Genomic DNA, 14,562 nt, shown 5'->3' with positions numbered 1-14,562 from the left:
CTTGAGAAAGAGCATGGGGGCTGCAGAGGGCCGCTCCGTGGGGGTGGAGGGGGGGTGGAGCAGACCCTGCGGGCCACAGTGGGGGTGACTGTGCACGTGGCAGGAAGCGATCCCGCCTTCCAGGAACTGGGGACGGAGGTGGGGATGGTGAGGAGGGAGGAGTGGTCAGGTGCAGACCAGCAGCTCCTGGGTTTAAATGGGACGGAGGCTGCTGCCCTTCTCACCACACCACGGCGGGACTGACCCACAAGAAGCTGTATGTATTTCATGTGTACAGCTTGGAGACGTTAGAGATGGGCGTGCACACAGGAAACCATCCCCAGAGTCTATGCCAGAAACAGATGCATCCCCTCCAACAGTCTCCTCCCACCTCCTTTATTTATTATTATTTTCCTTTGTGATGAGGACACGTAATGTAGCATGCACTCTTAGCAAGTGTGTAAGTGTGCAATACCGCCCTGTTGCCTCCCGGCGCGGTGCCGCTGGGCCGGCATCTCTGGGCCCCACCGCTCCTGCATATCTCCAACCTTTTACCTCTTGACGACGGCTTCCCCACCCCCCTCCCCAGTCCCCTGGCAGCCCACTCCCCCTCCCTGGTCACAGGCCCGGGAAGGAGGGCCCAAGAAGGAGTGGCCAGCTTTCTGTTGTTTGTTCTTTTTCATGGGCAATGTGACTTTTTTCTCTGGATTTGCGTTCCCCAGGTCTCTACCCGAAGCCTAGACTCCTGCTTTATGTGGGGAGGACTTCGGAATGGAGCTGGAGGAACGTGAGGGTCAGGGAGGAGAGCTGCAGAAGGAGGGGGGGCCTGCTGTGGTCTAAAGGGGCGGACGTGATGGCAGAGGCTCATAGCTGACTGTGTCTTGGAGGCTGGAACTGAGGCACTGGAGGGACATTAAATCAACATTCTCCATCTGTCCATTTCGGAAATGCCACCAAGGCCGGCAGCCAGACCCTGCCTGGCAGGCACAGCTGGGCCTGATCCTGGGCCCGGACGGGACATGCTCAGACAGGGATCTTTTGCAGAGCCCACTGCACGCCCGAGGGAAGGCCTCCGTGGGCGTCTGCAGGGAAGAGCCCCCGACTCCCTGCTGCAGGCCACCAGGGCAGGGGGCAGCAGATCTGGCAGGAACCGGAGGTCTAGAGACAAAAACGTGAGACTGTGACAGGAGATGCCAATTTTCAACACTCAACTCCAGGAAACTCCAGGCTTCTTCTGTTCTGCCCTCAAAAAAACATGGGCGTTTCTCTCTCTCTCTGCACCTCCCAATTCAGCTCTCAGTATCTGTCTGTCTTTCCCTCCAAGACTGGCTCCTGGAGAGCAAGAGGGTGAGCCTCCCTCCTCTTTGCGTTCCAAAGGTTTCGCCTCGTCCCTGGCCACAGAGTCAGCTTTCACTACGTGCCCGTGAGGTGAGCAGATGGGCGAACGGGTGAATGAGCTCATCTGGACCCAAACCCTCAGCCAGGGCTGCTGTGACATGCGTAAGGGTCTTGCTTTAAGTTCATGGCCCTTCCTGTAGTATGGGTTAAGTAAGCCTCACCTTCAGATTTCCATTCCTGCGGACTTGATTCACCTTTACCTTTAAACCTACTATGATGTTCAGTGACCCTAATGCAGCCTCCGGGCCTAATGCTTGCTGCTGATGCAATCGGCTCCCTGGCTCCCGCGCAAACATTAGCTGCCACCTGTGTCCCCTTCCTGTACAAACATATCTGACCATGGGGTTTAGGTCTTCAAAGGAGTCCTGGGGAATGCTGAAGTTCTGGCAGCTGTGGGCTTGGGAGTAGGAAGCCAAAGCCAAGGACCAAAGGGAGAAGAGGACCCTCCCTTACTCCTGGGGATCCCCCACTTCTGCTTCCTTATTTCCCATTTTCGGGTACCGACAGGAGACCAGAACTACACGCAGGAGATCAGAGCTGGCTGGACCACAGGGGTTCTGCTGACAAAGCATCTGGGATGGTTCTGGGGTGCAGAGGTGGGAGTTAGCCAGATACATGGGCGGACCCTGGCCTCAGAGGCAAGAGGGCTGGGCGCTGGTCCCCGCCCCACTGGAACTTATTCTACGGCCTTGAAGGAGCATCTCACCATCTCAGAGGGGAGCTGGGCTTCCCCTGGTCTGAGGCCCTTCTGGTTCTGAGGCCGGGGGTTGGTGCCATGGGCTTACTTTACTGTTTCTGGGTTTTTTTGTTTTTTTTTTTTTCCTAATGAGTCTGTTCCCTGGTCTCCCTTCCTCGCGCCCACACCACTCCCCCACCCTCTTCTCTTTCTCTGAGCTGGTCTTGGCTGGGCTGCTCATTTGAAGACGGGGGTCTTCTGATCCCTGTGAACTCAGACCATGAAATCCTCATGACATCAAAGACGAGATAACGGGTCCATTTAGAGCAAACTGTCTCTGCGCGTAGCAGCTAGATTCTGAGGCTGAATGGGGTAGGGAGTAGGGCGCACTGCTTGTACTCGAGGCTGGCACACAGGAAACACACCACGGGAGCCTGTCTCCGCCAAGCTCATCCTTCCTAAGCCCTGCCTGGAAGCAGCTCCCCCGCACCCCGCCCCGTCCAAACCTCCCTGTAAATACTGTGGTTGCTGCTTCCCAGTAGGCATCCCTCCAGGGGTCTGGCCTCTAGTCCTTCCCCTTCACTGGCAGCACCGCTCCCTCAGGCATCCACTGACACCCCAGCCCCATCGAGAGCCTGCCTTGTCCAGCTCTTCCAAGGGACCCCTGAGGCCACTCTTCTGCCCCCGCTGGCTCCCCTCACGGTACAGATCAGAGTCTCTCCCCATGGCTGGTGAGGCCGTCCCCTGGCCCTCCTCTATGTCCCCAAAGCTGGGTGTCTAAGGAGACTGAGAACCAGAGAAAATGGGCTGATGTAGCAGCAGGAAAGCCCCAGGCCTGATATCTGGAAGGGTTTATGCAGCCCCTGGGGTGAGCAGACAGGACAGGGGGAAAGAACAGGGAGGAGCTGGGAGCAGGATAGCACCGCTCATGCTCGGGGCTACCCTTCCCACGGCAGGGTGCAGACAGGATGACTTCTGGCTCCGGGGAGTCCAGGTTTCCTCCACGGGCAGGCCCATCTTCCAGGCTAAAAATCAGGATCTTGGCCTTTCTCTTGTGTGTCTCTGGGAAGCAGCAGGAACACAGTCCTCCGCCCCCTCTGGGGGAAAGAGGACAATTTATAGAATTGTTCTGCTGTTCTTAGCCCTCATTGAGACAAAAAATTCATTTCTGTCTCTCAGGGTGACTTCTCCCGCCGATGGTCATAAATTGCCTTCCTGCTCACTCTCTGACCTCTTGATCTTTCTGCTTTTGTGCTCAAAAAATTATTAATATTTCTCTTAACTCCATATATAACCTTTGGCTGCTTCTCTCCCTTTTCTGGGTGAAGGTGTCCTCGGGGATTACTCCCTCCGCCTCCAGGCACGCATACATACCTCTGTCTGGGCAAGGCCCTGTGTCTGTGGACCAAGCCGGCAGGAGGAAGGTTCGAATGTCCCTGCTTCGGGGAGCTCCCACAGAGAAAATAATCACAGCTAGCATTTCCTGCTCACTCTGTGCCTAGCACTAAGAGCTGGACAGAAGTGACCCACTTAAGCCTCACACCTCCCCCCACAGCAAGTGCTCCCGTCCCTGTTTTCAGATGAAGGAACCAAGGACAGGGAGGTCAGCTGCGGACGTCCCGCAGAAAATAAAGGACAGAACCTGGATGAGGTTCCATGTGCTTGGTTCTCAGCCTCTCTGCTGCCCCTCGGATGGGAGAGGGGCTCCCCAACTTGCCCTCAGGAAGTTGCAGACCAAGAGGGGCGTGAACAGCACTTGCCCCCAAGCGGCCCCAAGTTTGATAGGGGAAGCAGATATTCTGTCCTGGGGAAGTATGTCTGGTCTGACGGAGAAGACACAGGCTTTGCCTTTGGGAGCATCCCCTGACACTGGGGCCGCAGCCCCAAGAATGCTTCCAGTTTGATGAGGGTTCTGTGATTAGACTCTACCAGGCTCCATTAATTTAATTAGAATTGTGAATGCCTGTGCAGGAGAGAGGAGAGTGGAGCAAAGTTAGGGGCGTTGCAGGAGGGGGGTGTCGCAGGACTGGCTCTCAGCAACACTGCTGGGGGGGGGGCGGGTACACTCAGGCTTGCGGGGGGGGGGGGGGCGATGCCTGGGGAGCTCAGTGGTTCTCAGCCCTGGCTGCCCATTAGGATTGCCTGGGGAGATGTTTAAAAATACCAGTGCTTGGGGCTTCGCCCTAGAACAAGCAGTCTTTGGAAGCGAGGCCAAGGCACTGGTGTTTTGAAAAAGTTTCTCAGGAGACTATGATCTGCAGCTGTGTCGAGGACCGCTGGCCGGAGTTGGGGTCTTCAGCTCTGGAATCAGGGATGTCGAATGGCTCATGTGGAGGGGATTCTGGAGAAGTGTGTTTGCTACGTATGAATGGAGCTGGTAAGGACTTGAGATTAAAGAGAAGTGGGAAGAAAGTTAAGGGACTGGGCGAGATCAGGGGGGGGTGAGTGCTTCAGCTGTTGAGGCACTGGAGAAATTGGGTTCCTCTGCTGCTAGGGCTTCGAGGTAATAACGAGATAACTTTTGATAACCGAGTCCCCCTAACACTAAGAATCACCATAAAACCTGAACTGAAGCTGGAGGAAGGTGGGTAAGAAGCTCTAAGCTTAGAATATTCTCTTCCCTCACTTCTGGGCTTTTTCTTCTTAACATTATCCTAAATAACTATCACCATGGGCCTCACTTCCATGCACCTTTAAGCAGAGTAAGAAGGAGAAAAGGCTGTCTCACTGATACACCACGAACACCTCTACCTCAGGGCCTTTGCACTGGCTGTTGTCACCTACCTGCTCTTTTTCCCTCTCAGGTACCCGAATCCCTCAGTTCCTTCAGGTCCCTGCTCAAATGGTGCTTTGGCAGAGCACTTTTCCCTTATTCCTCTTGTCTCTCACAGCATCTACTGCAACGTGGTATATTTTATATACATTTGTATAGAAAGAGGCAGTAAAAACTCCTCTTCCTCCCCTCCAGAATGGAACAGGAGGAAAGAGGGACTTATCCTCTTAAAAATTTTTTTTCATTGTTGTATCTCCAAGGCCTAGAATTGCGAGTGCAGCACAAGCAGACACTAAAGAAATATCTGTGGAATGCATGATTAATGAGCGTGTAAATGAAAAGCCCTTATGTGTCCGTGCTGTGTGCGGCTGTGCGAATGTGTTTGTGATTATATTCCTCCGTCTCCGGGCTGCCTCTGGCTCTCTCCTCTTAAGCCGTGCGCTTGGCTGTGCACACGTGTGTTCGCACGGGTGAAGGACCCCCGGGTGTGTGCGCGGCATGCTTCCCAGCAGGAGCTCGTGTGTGTCTCAGCCCGCGTACCTGCGTCCTCCGGTTGCGCGCAGGGTCTGGACCATCCCCCCAGCCCCCGCCCCGTGTCAGATTCCGCGGAGAAACAGCCTCTCACCGGCAGGGGGCACCGGAGAGCCGCGCGCCCGACCGCGAGGACCGACCGCGAGAATTCTCGGCGGGGAGTGTCAGGGACCCCGGAGACCGAGGAGCTGGTGGCAGTAGAGACCTCTCTAGACCAACGGAGTCCTGCGAAGTTGTGCAAGTCTGTGATTTCTCCTCCGCTCATCCCCTGGGACTCCAGGCACCCCCAGCGACAGCGTGAGCAGAAGCATCTGGTTCGCCTTGGGAGGGGCCCGGTGGCCAAGCTGGGCTCTTAGGAAGGGGCAGACCCCAGCCATGCCCTTGCTGCACTCGCCAGGAACTCCCTCCCGTCCCAGTGCCCACATCTCTCAACCCCGCAGGATCTCAAACTCCTCCGCGCTTAGAGATCCTCCCGTGGCCGCCCTCCCCTCGGCCCTTCCCAGCAGCGGAGTTGGCTACTTTCTCCTCCTGGACGGTACCACCCAGGATGAACAAAGGCAGGAGGCCAGGGCTCCCCTTCGCGGCGGGCTGAGGGCTGCGACAGCTGGCCTGGCCCCACTGTGTGGCCCGGGCAGGGGCTCCAGGCGGCTCCCAGAAGCCTCTCGCAGTGCCCAGCCCCGGATTTTGTAGGTGGGGAGAGTCCCGCATCGCATCCCCGCCCCAACGTTCAGTCATCCACCGAGAATTCCCAATTTCGGGAATCTAGGGGTCAGATTCTGGGTGTAGGATTAACAAGAAAAAAAAAAAAACCCCAAAAAACCGCAAAAAAACCAAACCAGGGATTTTGTGCTTTTTGACTCCAAGACCCACCACCTGCCCACCGCGCCCCCCCCGCCCCCCCCCGGCCCCCGCCACCCCCCGCCCCCGCAAACACACACAGGAGCTCTCACGCTGCCTCCCCATCCCCGCCATGTCCCGGCCCAGGGACAGGTCCTCGCCCCGCCGCCCCCACAACCCGCCGCCCCCTCGGCAGCGCGGGCCTCAAGCTGCGTGTGACGGGCGGGGCGCGTGGCCGCTCCTTGGTCCCCCCGGGTCCCGCGCCGCGGGCATCTCAGTCCGGCGAGGGGTGTGCGTGCGCGCCGGGGGCCGGAGGGCCGAGGGAGGGCTGGGGGAGGAGACGTCAGGAGGGGCGGGGAGGGAGGGGAGGGGAGGGGAGGGCCCGGAGGAGCGGAGAGCGGAAGAGCCCCGGAGAGCGCGAGCTGGGCGAGCGGCAGCACCGGGCGGGAGAGGGCCGGGCCGGGGCGAGGGCGGGACCGCGGGGGCCGGGGCGGCCCGGAGGGCGGGGGCCGCGGCTGGGGGCCGAGAGCGCAGGAGAGCGCAGGGCAGGGAAGTGAGTTTGTGCGCGCGGGGGTGCGCGCGTGCGAGTGTGTGTGCGCGTGTGCACGCGCGTGTGCAGGGCCGGGGGCGGGCTCCGGCCCCGCTCCCTCCTCCCGCCCGCGCCCCGCGCTCCGTCGCCAACTCGGGGCCCCGGCGCGGCGGGCGGCGGGCAGCATGCTGAGCCTCCTCGTCTGGATCCTCACTCTCTCCGACACTTTCTCCCAAGGTAAGCCCGGCCGCCTGTCCTCGCCGCCCCTCCGGGCAGGCAGCCCGCACCCCGGGCGCGGGCCCGACTTTCCCGCGGATGCGCCCAAGTTGTCCCCGGCCGCGAGCGTGGGGGTCGGGCCGTCGCGGGACCCGAACGCGCCCACGGCGCCCCCCGGAGCCTCTGGCAGCCTCCCCGCTGCTGCCCGCCGAGGCCTGGAGTCCGCACGCCCGGGTCCTGCGGGAGGGGGGACGCGAGGGTGGTGAGGGCTGGGAGGAGGGTGGGATTTCAGGTTCGGGGTGGGAGGTGCGCGGAAAGCTGGGGACCCGGTCCCGAAGATCCCGCGGAGGGAATCCCAGCTCCAGCCCGGGCCCTGCTGGGGGCGGGGGGCGCTCCCTCCCGCCTGGGCCGCCCCCTCTGGAAACGAGGAGCCTGGGGGTCTCTGGCTGGACCGCTGCTCGCGGAGGCGCCGGCTGCGGAGTGGACTTCCACAGGCAGCTTCGGGCCGGCTGGATATTCAGGGGGGCACTTGGAGGGGGGTTCACATCCCGCTTGGGGGCGGGAAAGTGTGGATGTCGGGGCGTATTTGGAACTGGCAGGGGAGAAGCTGGGAAATGAGGGAGAGGTTGAGAGAGATGAGGACGTTAGTGTCTCCTGAGGCTGGGGGTTGGGGGTGGGGAGCTGGGGAGACCGAGGGCCCAGGCTCCGTGGGTGTGCATTCTGGTCTCCTGGGTCTCACTCCAGGGAAGAGTTAATCCTGCCGAGCTAGCCGCCCCCTTCCAAAAATGGAGCTGACACACAAACACCAAAAAACAGTCATAGACACGGAGACAGACGACTCACCTACTGAGACAGATAGACCCACAAGCATCCCCAAACGGAGACAGACACATACACACAAAGGCACTGACACCCGAGGAACACAGACTCCTCCCCCGCGTCGGCTTGCACGTTCCTGCACCCAAACACATCAAAACTCACCCAGACACAGGGCATGGATGCAGGCGGGCATTTACAAGGACGCGACACACACACACACACACACACAGTGAAACCCTTCTACGGAGACCAACCCTCCAGCAAACAAAGAAACTTGAGCAGACGTTCATATAGGCAGACACCTATGGAGGCGGACAGACTGCATCATGGAGGAGGTGGTCTCCTTTTCTGTGGAGGGGAATCTGGTGGAGGGAAGTCTGCTTGGGTAGAAACCCTCAGACATTGCCCTGTTCTTAATTCCCTTCCCTTCCGGGGCTGGGGAGTGTGTGTGTGTGTGTGTGTGTGTGTGTGTGTGTGTGTGTGTTTAGGGGTGGGGTGTTGTGCTGGACCCCTCCTCTCCTTACCAGGCTCCTCCCCAGCTCTCAAGGCAAAGCCTGGCTGAGTTGGTGGGGGGCTGGTCTTGATCTTTCTTTCCTGGAAAGGCACCCAAGCCCCTAACACAAGCTTAAGATCTGGGAAGGGTGTGCATCCCCTGTGAGTGGGGTGGGAGGCGGTGCTGGGGAAGGAGGCCTGGCCCTAGGGTTGGCAGGCCAAGCAGCAGCTTGGCAGAAAGTTGGGAAGAGGACTCAAGTTTTGACTTTGTTCGCCTGGCTGCTGGGGGGGGGTGAGGGGGGCGCTGGGTCATTATCAGCGTGTGTTGGGGGCAAGCTTAGGTCTGTCCCTTTCCTGGAGGCCTGGCATGTCAGCAATATGGAACAAAATGAGCTTCAAGGAACAAAAGCTGCAGTTAGCAAACAGGAGAGACATGCGGATTGAATCTGGAGCAGAAACGGTCAGAAGGAGAGGAGTGTGCTGTGTGCCGTCCTCCCTTTGGGAAGGGGGAGGGTTGGTCAGCCAGGCTTCCACCTCCTTGCCTCCCAAGGGGCTGAGAGCAAGACCAGAGACCCGAAGGAGTGTGCGAAGTATTTGGGTGGGGGAGGGGTGCCAAAGGAAAGGAAGGGGGGAAAATGGACGGGGAGGGGAGGAAAGAGGAAGTCCCAGCCAAGGTTCCAGGGAGGGACTGGGGAGCCGGCAGGGATGGAGGGAGCAGGGACCGAGGGAGGCTGGGAGACTCACAGGGTGGGTGACCTCTCCTTGGCCTCCATCCTTAGAAAGAGAGAGTTTCAGGTGGGACTGGGGTAGTGGGAGAGGAAAAGGGGGAGGGGGTGTGGCAGCAGGGGGGGAGCTGTTGGTGGGGAGAAGGGGAGAAGGTGGCAGAAGGCAGTCAAATTGAGGGGGGCAGAGGGAAGGGGGAAAGAGAGATTCAGCCCAGGCAGAGAAATACAAATCGCGTTTTAAAGAATTTCAATGGGCTTCATCAATCTTCATTTTTCACTAAATAATTTTCTGTATCTTATCTAAATGAAAACCATTATCCTTCCCCCCGTTTCCATCATGCGCCGGCTCCTCAGACTGATTGCGCCGAAAATTGAAATATTTATTCATTTTCTGGGAGATTTTCTCTCTCCCCAGTCTCTGGGAGGAGAAATTGAAAAAGAAAGATTATAGCTAATCAGAGCAATGTGGGATGACAGGCTGGCTCAGGGCGGGAGCTGCCTCTGGGGGATGGAGCTGGGGGTAGGGGAAAATCTGTCCCTCCAGCCCCTAGAGGTCCCTAGCTACCCCTGCCACAGCTTAGCTGGGGTGAGGAGCCAAAGGAAGAGTCAAGAACCTCTAAATTCCCAGGATTCGGCTGCCTGAGTACAGCTCCGTCCTGGCTGGGAACAGGAATGTGGAAGGACCAGTAGTGGGGGACCTGCTCTCTCCTCCCTCTTGCACATGGGCTGCAGATGACCCCCCACCCCAACCGGTGCCCACCCAGCCTAGAACAGGCCTGGAGGCTGGGGAAGAGGCTGGGGAGACATGGCAGAGATCAGGATGGCAGGTCGCCCTCTGACCTTGACGGGGCTCCAGCTTCCCCTCAGAGCTGAAGGGAGCCTGAGCTCACTGCTCCGTGGGCATTACTCTCAGACCCCAGAGGATCTTGGATCCCAAGGAGGAGGCCTGGAGGCCTTTGCTCCCACCTTAGGCTGGTTATCAGGCTGCTGGCCTGGGGGTGTCTTGCTCTGCCTTGGGTTCTCCGGTGGGGTGGGGACCAGGAAGCCAGCACTGTCTGGCTCTCACCCTTCGCCTTGAGAGCCCGGAGCCAGGACCTCTGGCAGAGGCTCCTCTGGCCTCTGTACCATTGGGGACCAGGTCTTCGTTTCTCCTCCACCCCCTCAGTCTCTGACACCAGCACTACGCGCTCGGTGAGTGCCCTTGACTCTGATCAATTGATTAGTTTGATGTAGGCACTAGAATGTGGGAAAGTCCCCAGGCTAGTCCATCCCTGGTGACACCTCCTCGGTCACTTGGTAGACATGTCATGTGAGCGAGGCAGGCGCCTTCTCTGGGCCTCACTCTGCTCGCCTGGACAGCGAGGATAGAAATCGTACCTCCCAGGGTTGTGATGGCAATGGAATGTGCTGTGTGCTGAGTGCATGGACTGGTGTCCGGCACGAGATGGGGCCCGGCCGTGCTTGCCCTCAGGACCTGGGGCTGCATGTGGAGGGTGGCAGGCTGCTGCTCCATCCTCGCCTCCGGCTGCTCCACGTCTCGTCCTGGTCTTCAGCACCTCCTCGGGGACCTCTCCTAGAGAGCACGGGGTCTTGGCAGACCCAGGAGGGAAACGGAGCAGCCCCTGTGGGCTGGAGAGCTTAGGAGCTCTGGGGCTGGGAGGAAAGCAGAGTGGAAGAGGCTGGCATTCCAGGGAGAAGGATCCGGGGCTCTTGCGGGCAGTGAGGAGGGGACACTGGCCTGAGGTGGCTGCCTTCCTGAGGCTGGAAATAACACAGATCATTTATGGAGCCCTAGTGCTAACTACTTCTTACCACATTAGCTAGTTTAATCTGTGCGACAGGCCCCGAGATCAGCTCTGTAATTGTCCCCTTTCATGGATGAGGAATTGAGTTTTAGACAGGTTAAATATCTCTCTGGTAGTTGTGGAAACCAACGGACCTCAAAGGCTGCACACACACACACACACACACACACACCCTCCCCTTACCCCACGCCCCCACCTGCCCTGTCCAGGGACCCCACATGCCCCCAGGGACTGATGCCTGACTGGGACAGATCTTTCCTGGTCCAGAGTGGGATGGGAACAAGGGAGAAAAGGGAGTGAGCAGCATCCCGTAAAGGTAAACTCATTCACATTTTTTTTTAAAGATTTTATTTATTTATTTGACAGAGATCACAAGTAGGCAGAGAGGCAGGCAGAGAGAGAGGAGGAAGTAGGCTCCCCGCTGAGCAGAGAGCCTGATGTGGGGCTGGATCCCAGGACCCCGGGATTATGACCCAAGCCGAAGGCAGAGGCTTTAACCCACGGAGTCACCCAGGCGCCCCTCAGTCACATTTTCAAAACAATCCTTTATTCCACAATTCTGTCTTTCTACATTTCTTTTTAGCATTGGATGGTTTTTCTTGGATGGTGTGATGGTGCTCCTAAGTGGCTTTTCTTTAAAGGACTGTGCTTGGCAAATAGAAACGGTTTGCAACCCTGCGTCGTGGCTAATACTGAACACGGACTTATGGGTCCCTGAACCGCACATTTGGGAACTGCACGCAAGGCTGACTTCTGGAGCAGCCAGAGCAGACAGAGGCAAGACTTGAGCACCGGGCGGTGGGTCACTTCCAAGCCAGGCCCTTCCTGGCAGACAGAGAGGCTGGGAGCTCGGGCAGCCTGTTCCAGAGATGCTCTGCCTGGTCAAGCGTGGGCGAGGAGTGCTCGTGGGAGGTGGATTCCACACCCAAACATCAGATTACTTTATATTGAATTCCTACTGTGTGCTTTTCATATCATCCCTCATCCCTTTTAATGGCCTCGTGAAGTAAATCCTTCCTCCTCATTTTATAGGTAAGGAACCCAAAGCTGAGTTTAATTGACTTGTTCAAGGCTGTACCTGGGGTGTTAGATCCCAGATTAAGACTCGCTTTGTGTGGCTGCACAGCCTACCCTCTGCCAGGCACCTCCAGGATGGGCGCGTGCACGGGTGTCTGGCCTCCCGAGGAGCTGAGGCAGCCTTGGAAGGGAGAAGCGGCCTCCCTGTCCTCCCCACAGTGGCGGGCAGGCTGCTCCTGGTGCCCGGGCTGTGTCCCTCTCCCTGCCCCACTTGTTTTACTCAGAGCGGGTGGGAGCTTCCTATCCCCGTCTATGAGCAGAAGGAGGTTTGCGATGCGTCAACCCCATTTCTTCCTACCCGTAGAGTCTCTGTCTGTATATTTGTGTGGGGCCTTGCAGTTTCAGCCTTCTGACCTGTTCCATCTCATATAACAGAGGCAGACGGCCCACCTACAGTACAGGCAGGGTAGTGCCCGTTTCTCCATTGAGGAGATGAGCCAACAGGCTGTAAGCACTGAAATGACTTGTGAAGGGTAGCGGCAGGGCTGGAGGGAGGGCTGGGGGCCAATTCCTTAGTCTCCAATTTCTGGGGGTCTTTGGTGCCGGGGTGGGGAACTCCCTCTCCTTGCATCGGGAGCTGAGACAGCCACGCCCCTTCCTGACCTCCCAGCCCCTGCATGGTTTCTTCCCGGTATCTCCAGCCGGTCTTACCGTCTTACTGGGCAGTCTGTTGGAGGAGGCTCTGGCCTGGAAGGGCCTGGGGGCATGGGGCTGGGTGGTCCACAGGGGAGGGGAGAGACCCAGCCATGTCTTTGGTCCTGAAACGTGAGGCCAGGGCAAGGCAGGAAAGAAAATGGGCTCACTTCAGTTGAGGGACACAGTCGTTCGTGTGTGTGGAGGACCCACTGGGTGTTTTGTGTGTATTAGTAACTAACTTAATATGGACAGCCGTCTGGGACAGGCAGGAGTTGGTGTCCTCATTGCATGGTTGGAAGACCCGAAGAAGAGAAGCAGCTTGTCAGCGAGGAAGCAGCCAGTCCGTGCCAGAGGCAGGGCTGGGACACGGTTGGGGTGGGGGCTGGAGATGACTCTCGAAAGAAAGCCCCCTGGGCCAGCACCTCACCTCTTCTGCTGCTGCATGGAAGCGTGTGGACGCAGGCGCCGCACTCCAAGTGTGTGTCTGCCCACACGCATGCATGCTGTCCCCACCAACACGTACAAACACTCACCTCGCCCGCCCGCATGTGCATTGTCATGGACCCACGTCTCCCCCGGCACGTCTGTTCAGCAGAGCTCGTGTGTGCCGTGCTGCCGCGTGTCTGGGTGGCTGGCCACGTCCAGCCAGGGCGCCGTCCTGAGTCTTCAGAGGCACCACTGCTTGTCTTGTCCCGCGTATCGCCTGTGAGAGATGCACACACTGCCGGCAAGGTTAAGGGAGTCAGAACCCGGTGGCTCCCCTTCTGCGGCTCGGGGCACTCCCTGCTGCAGCCCCAGCCCTTATGGCTGCTTTGCCTGGCTCACAGACCCTGCACCCCGATTCGGTCCCCGGCGCACCCAGGAGGAAGGCTGCTCTGGCTCCGGGACATCAGGGACATCATGTTTTGTTTCTTCTCCCATCCTGCTCTCTCTCCCTCCATTGGCTCCTGGAGCTCCCAGTCCCTCCCTCCACATTTAATTTCTCCAGCAACTTTTATTAACCTCTGTAGTCTCTGGGGGCTGATGCCTCATTCCTTTCTGCCCTTCCTGAGCCCATTTAACAAAATTGGGATCCTATTGAAATAAATGGGCCTTGCAGCCAACCACCCTTCTCAGAATGAAGGGTCTTAAATCCAGGGGTGGAAATCTCTAGCACTCCCTAGAAAATTCCCCTACCTAATGCTGGGCTCTCCCCGAAGGCAGCACAGCCTGGATTTTGAGACAGAGAAGGGACAGCAGAAGCCCACGTCAGGTGCTCTGTGTCTGCAGGGCTGGTTCCCCCCCACCTCTCCCCCCAGGCCAAGTGAGGCACGTAGATCCTTCTGGACCGGGTTGTGGGATGCTGTTCTCTGCCCCCATCTCCTCCTGAAGCCGTGTGAGGAGAGCGCACACCCCGGAAGGCGTGTGGGAGGAGCGGGCACTCTGGCCCTGCGTCCTGTGCCTCCTGTGGGCCAGACATCTCTGTTGCAGACCAGCAGAACCCTCTCCCTGCCCTGCGGGGTCTCACTCAGGATTTAGATGTCAGTCACTTAGCTTCAGGAGGCCTCCTTCCTCTGGGAAGATGGAAAATGGGGAGAACTAACTTCTTTTTTCCCCAGATCGGCAAATGTGTATTACTATATCCAACACATCCTGATAGGTGTTGTGCAAAAATGTTTTTAAAAATGACGTGCCACTGGGGGTCTGTCCCCTCCCAGAAGCTAAGATGTGCGCACGGCGGGATTCCTGGTACCGCTGGGCAGGACGCTGCCGTGCTGGGAGTGCGGCGTTCAGCGCAGAGCTGGAGTGACCGGCCAGGGGACTTGGCGTGGGCCGAAGAGGCCAGGAAGGGCTTCGGGGAGGAAGTGGGTCTGAGGATGGACAGGACGTGCGTGTGGCAGGAAGAGGGAGAGCTTTACCCGACCCGCAGGACTTCCGGAGCCAAGGTGTGGCTGCCGAACGCAGGGGTCCACAGAGCCTGGCTGCAGGGGGAGATTGTGTGTGGGGGGGAACGGGCGAGGGGACTCAGAGCAGACGGGGACTGGACCTGGAAGGGCTTGAGAAGCCAGCCCAGAGACTGTCCTGTTGGA

General features: G+C 58.4%; 1 protein-coding gene across 2 annotated transcripts in view; it reads left to right on the top strand.

Annotated features, from left to right (window-relative positions):
* Nucleotides 1–6,668: 6,668 nt before the first annotated feature.
* KIRREL1 (kirre like nephrin family adhesion molecule 1) overlaps nucleotides 6,669–14,562 on the top strand; it is an 83,607-nt gene continuing 75,713 nt past the window's right edge. For both annotated transcript variants that reach the window (XM_047704582.1, XM_047704581.1), the window contains exon 1: nucleotides 6,669–6,960. In XM_047704582.1, the coding sequence (XP_047560538.1) occupies nucleotides 6,909–6,960 (52 nt within the window). In that variant the 5' untranslated portion in view covers nucleotides 6,669–6,908. The remainder of the gene's footprint in view (nucleotides 6,961–14,562) is intronic.

This window comes from Lutra lutra, chromosome 15, assembly GCF_902655055.1.
Source record: "Lutra lutra chromosome 15, mLutLut1.2, whole genome shotgun sequence".
NCBI classification, from domain to species: domain Eukaryota; kingdom Metazoa; phylum Chordata; class Mammalia; order Carnivora; family Mustelidae; genus Lutra; species Lutra lutra.
The sequence above is the reverse complement of the archived record's forward strand: the minus strand, read 5'-3'. Positions and strand labels throughout refer to the sequence as shown.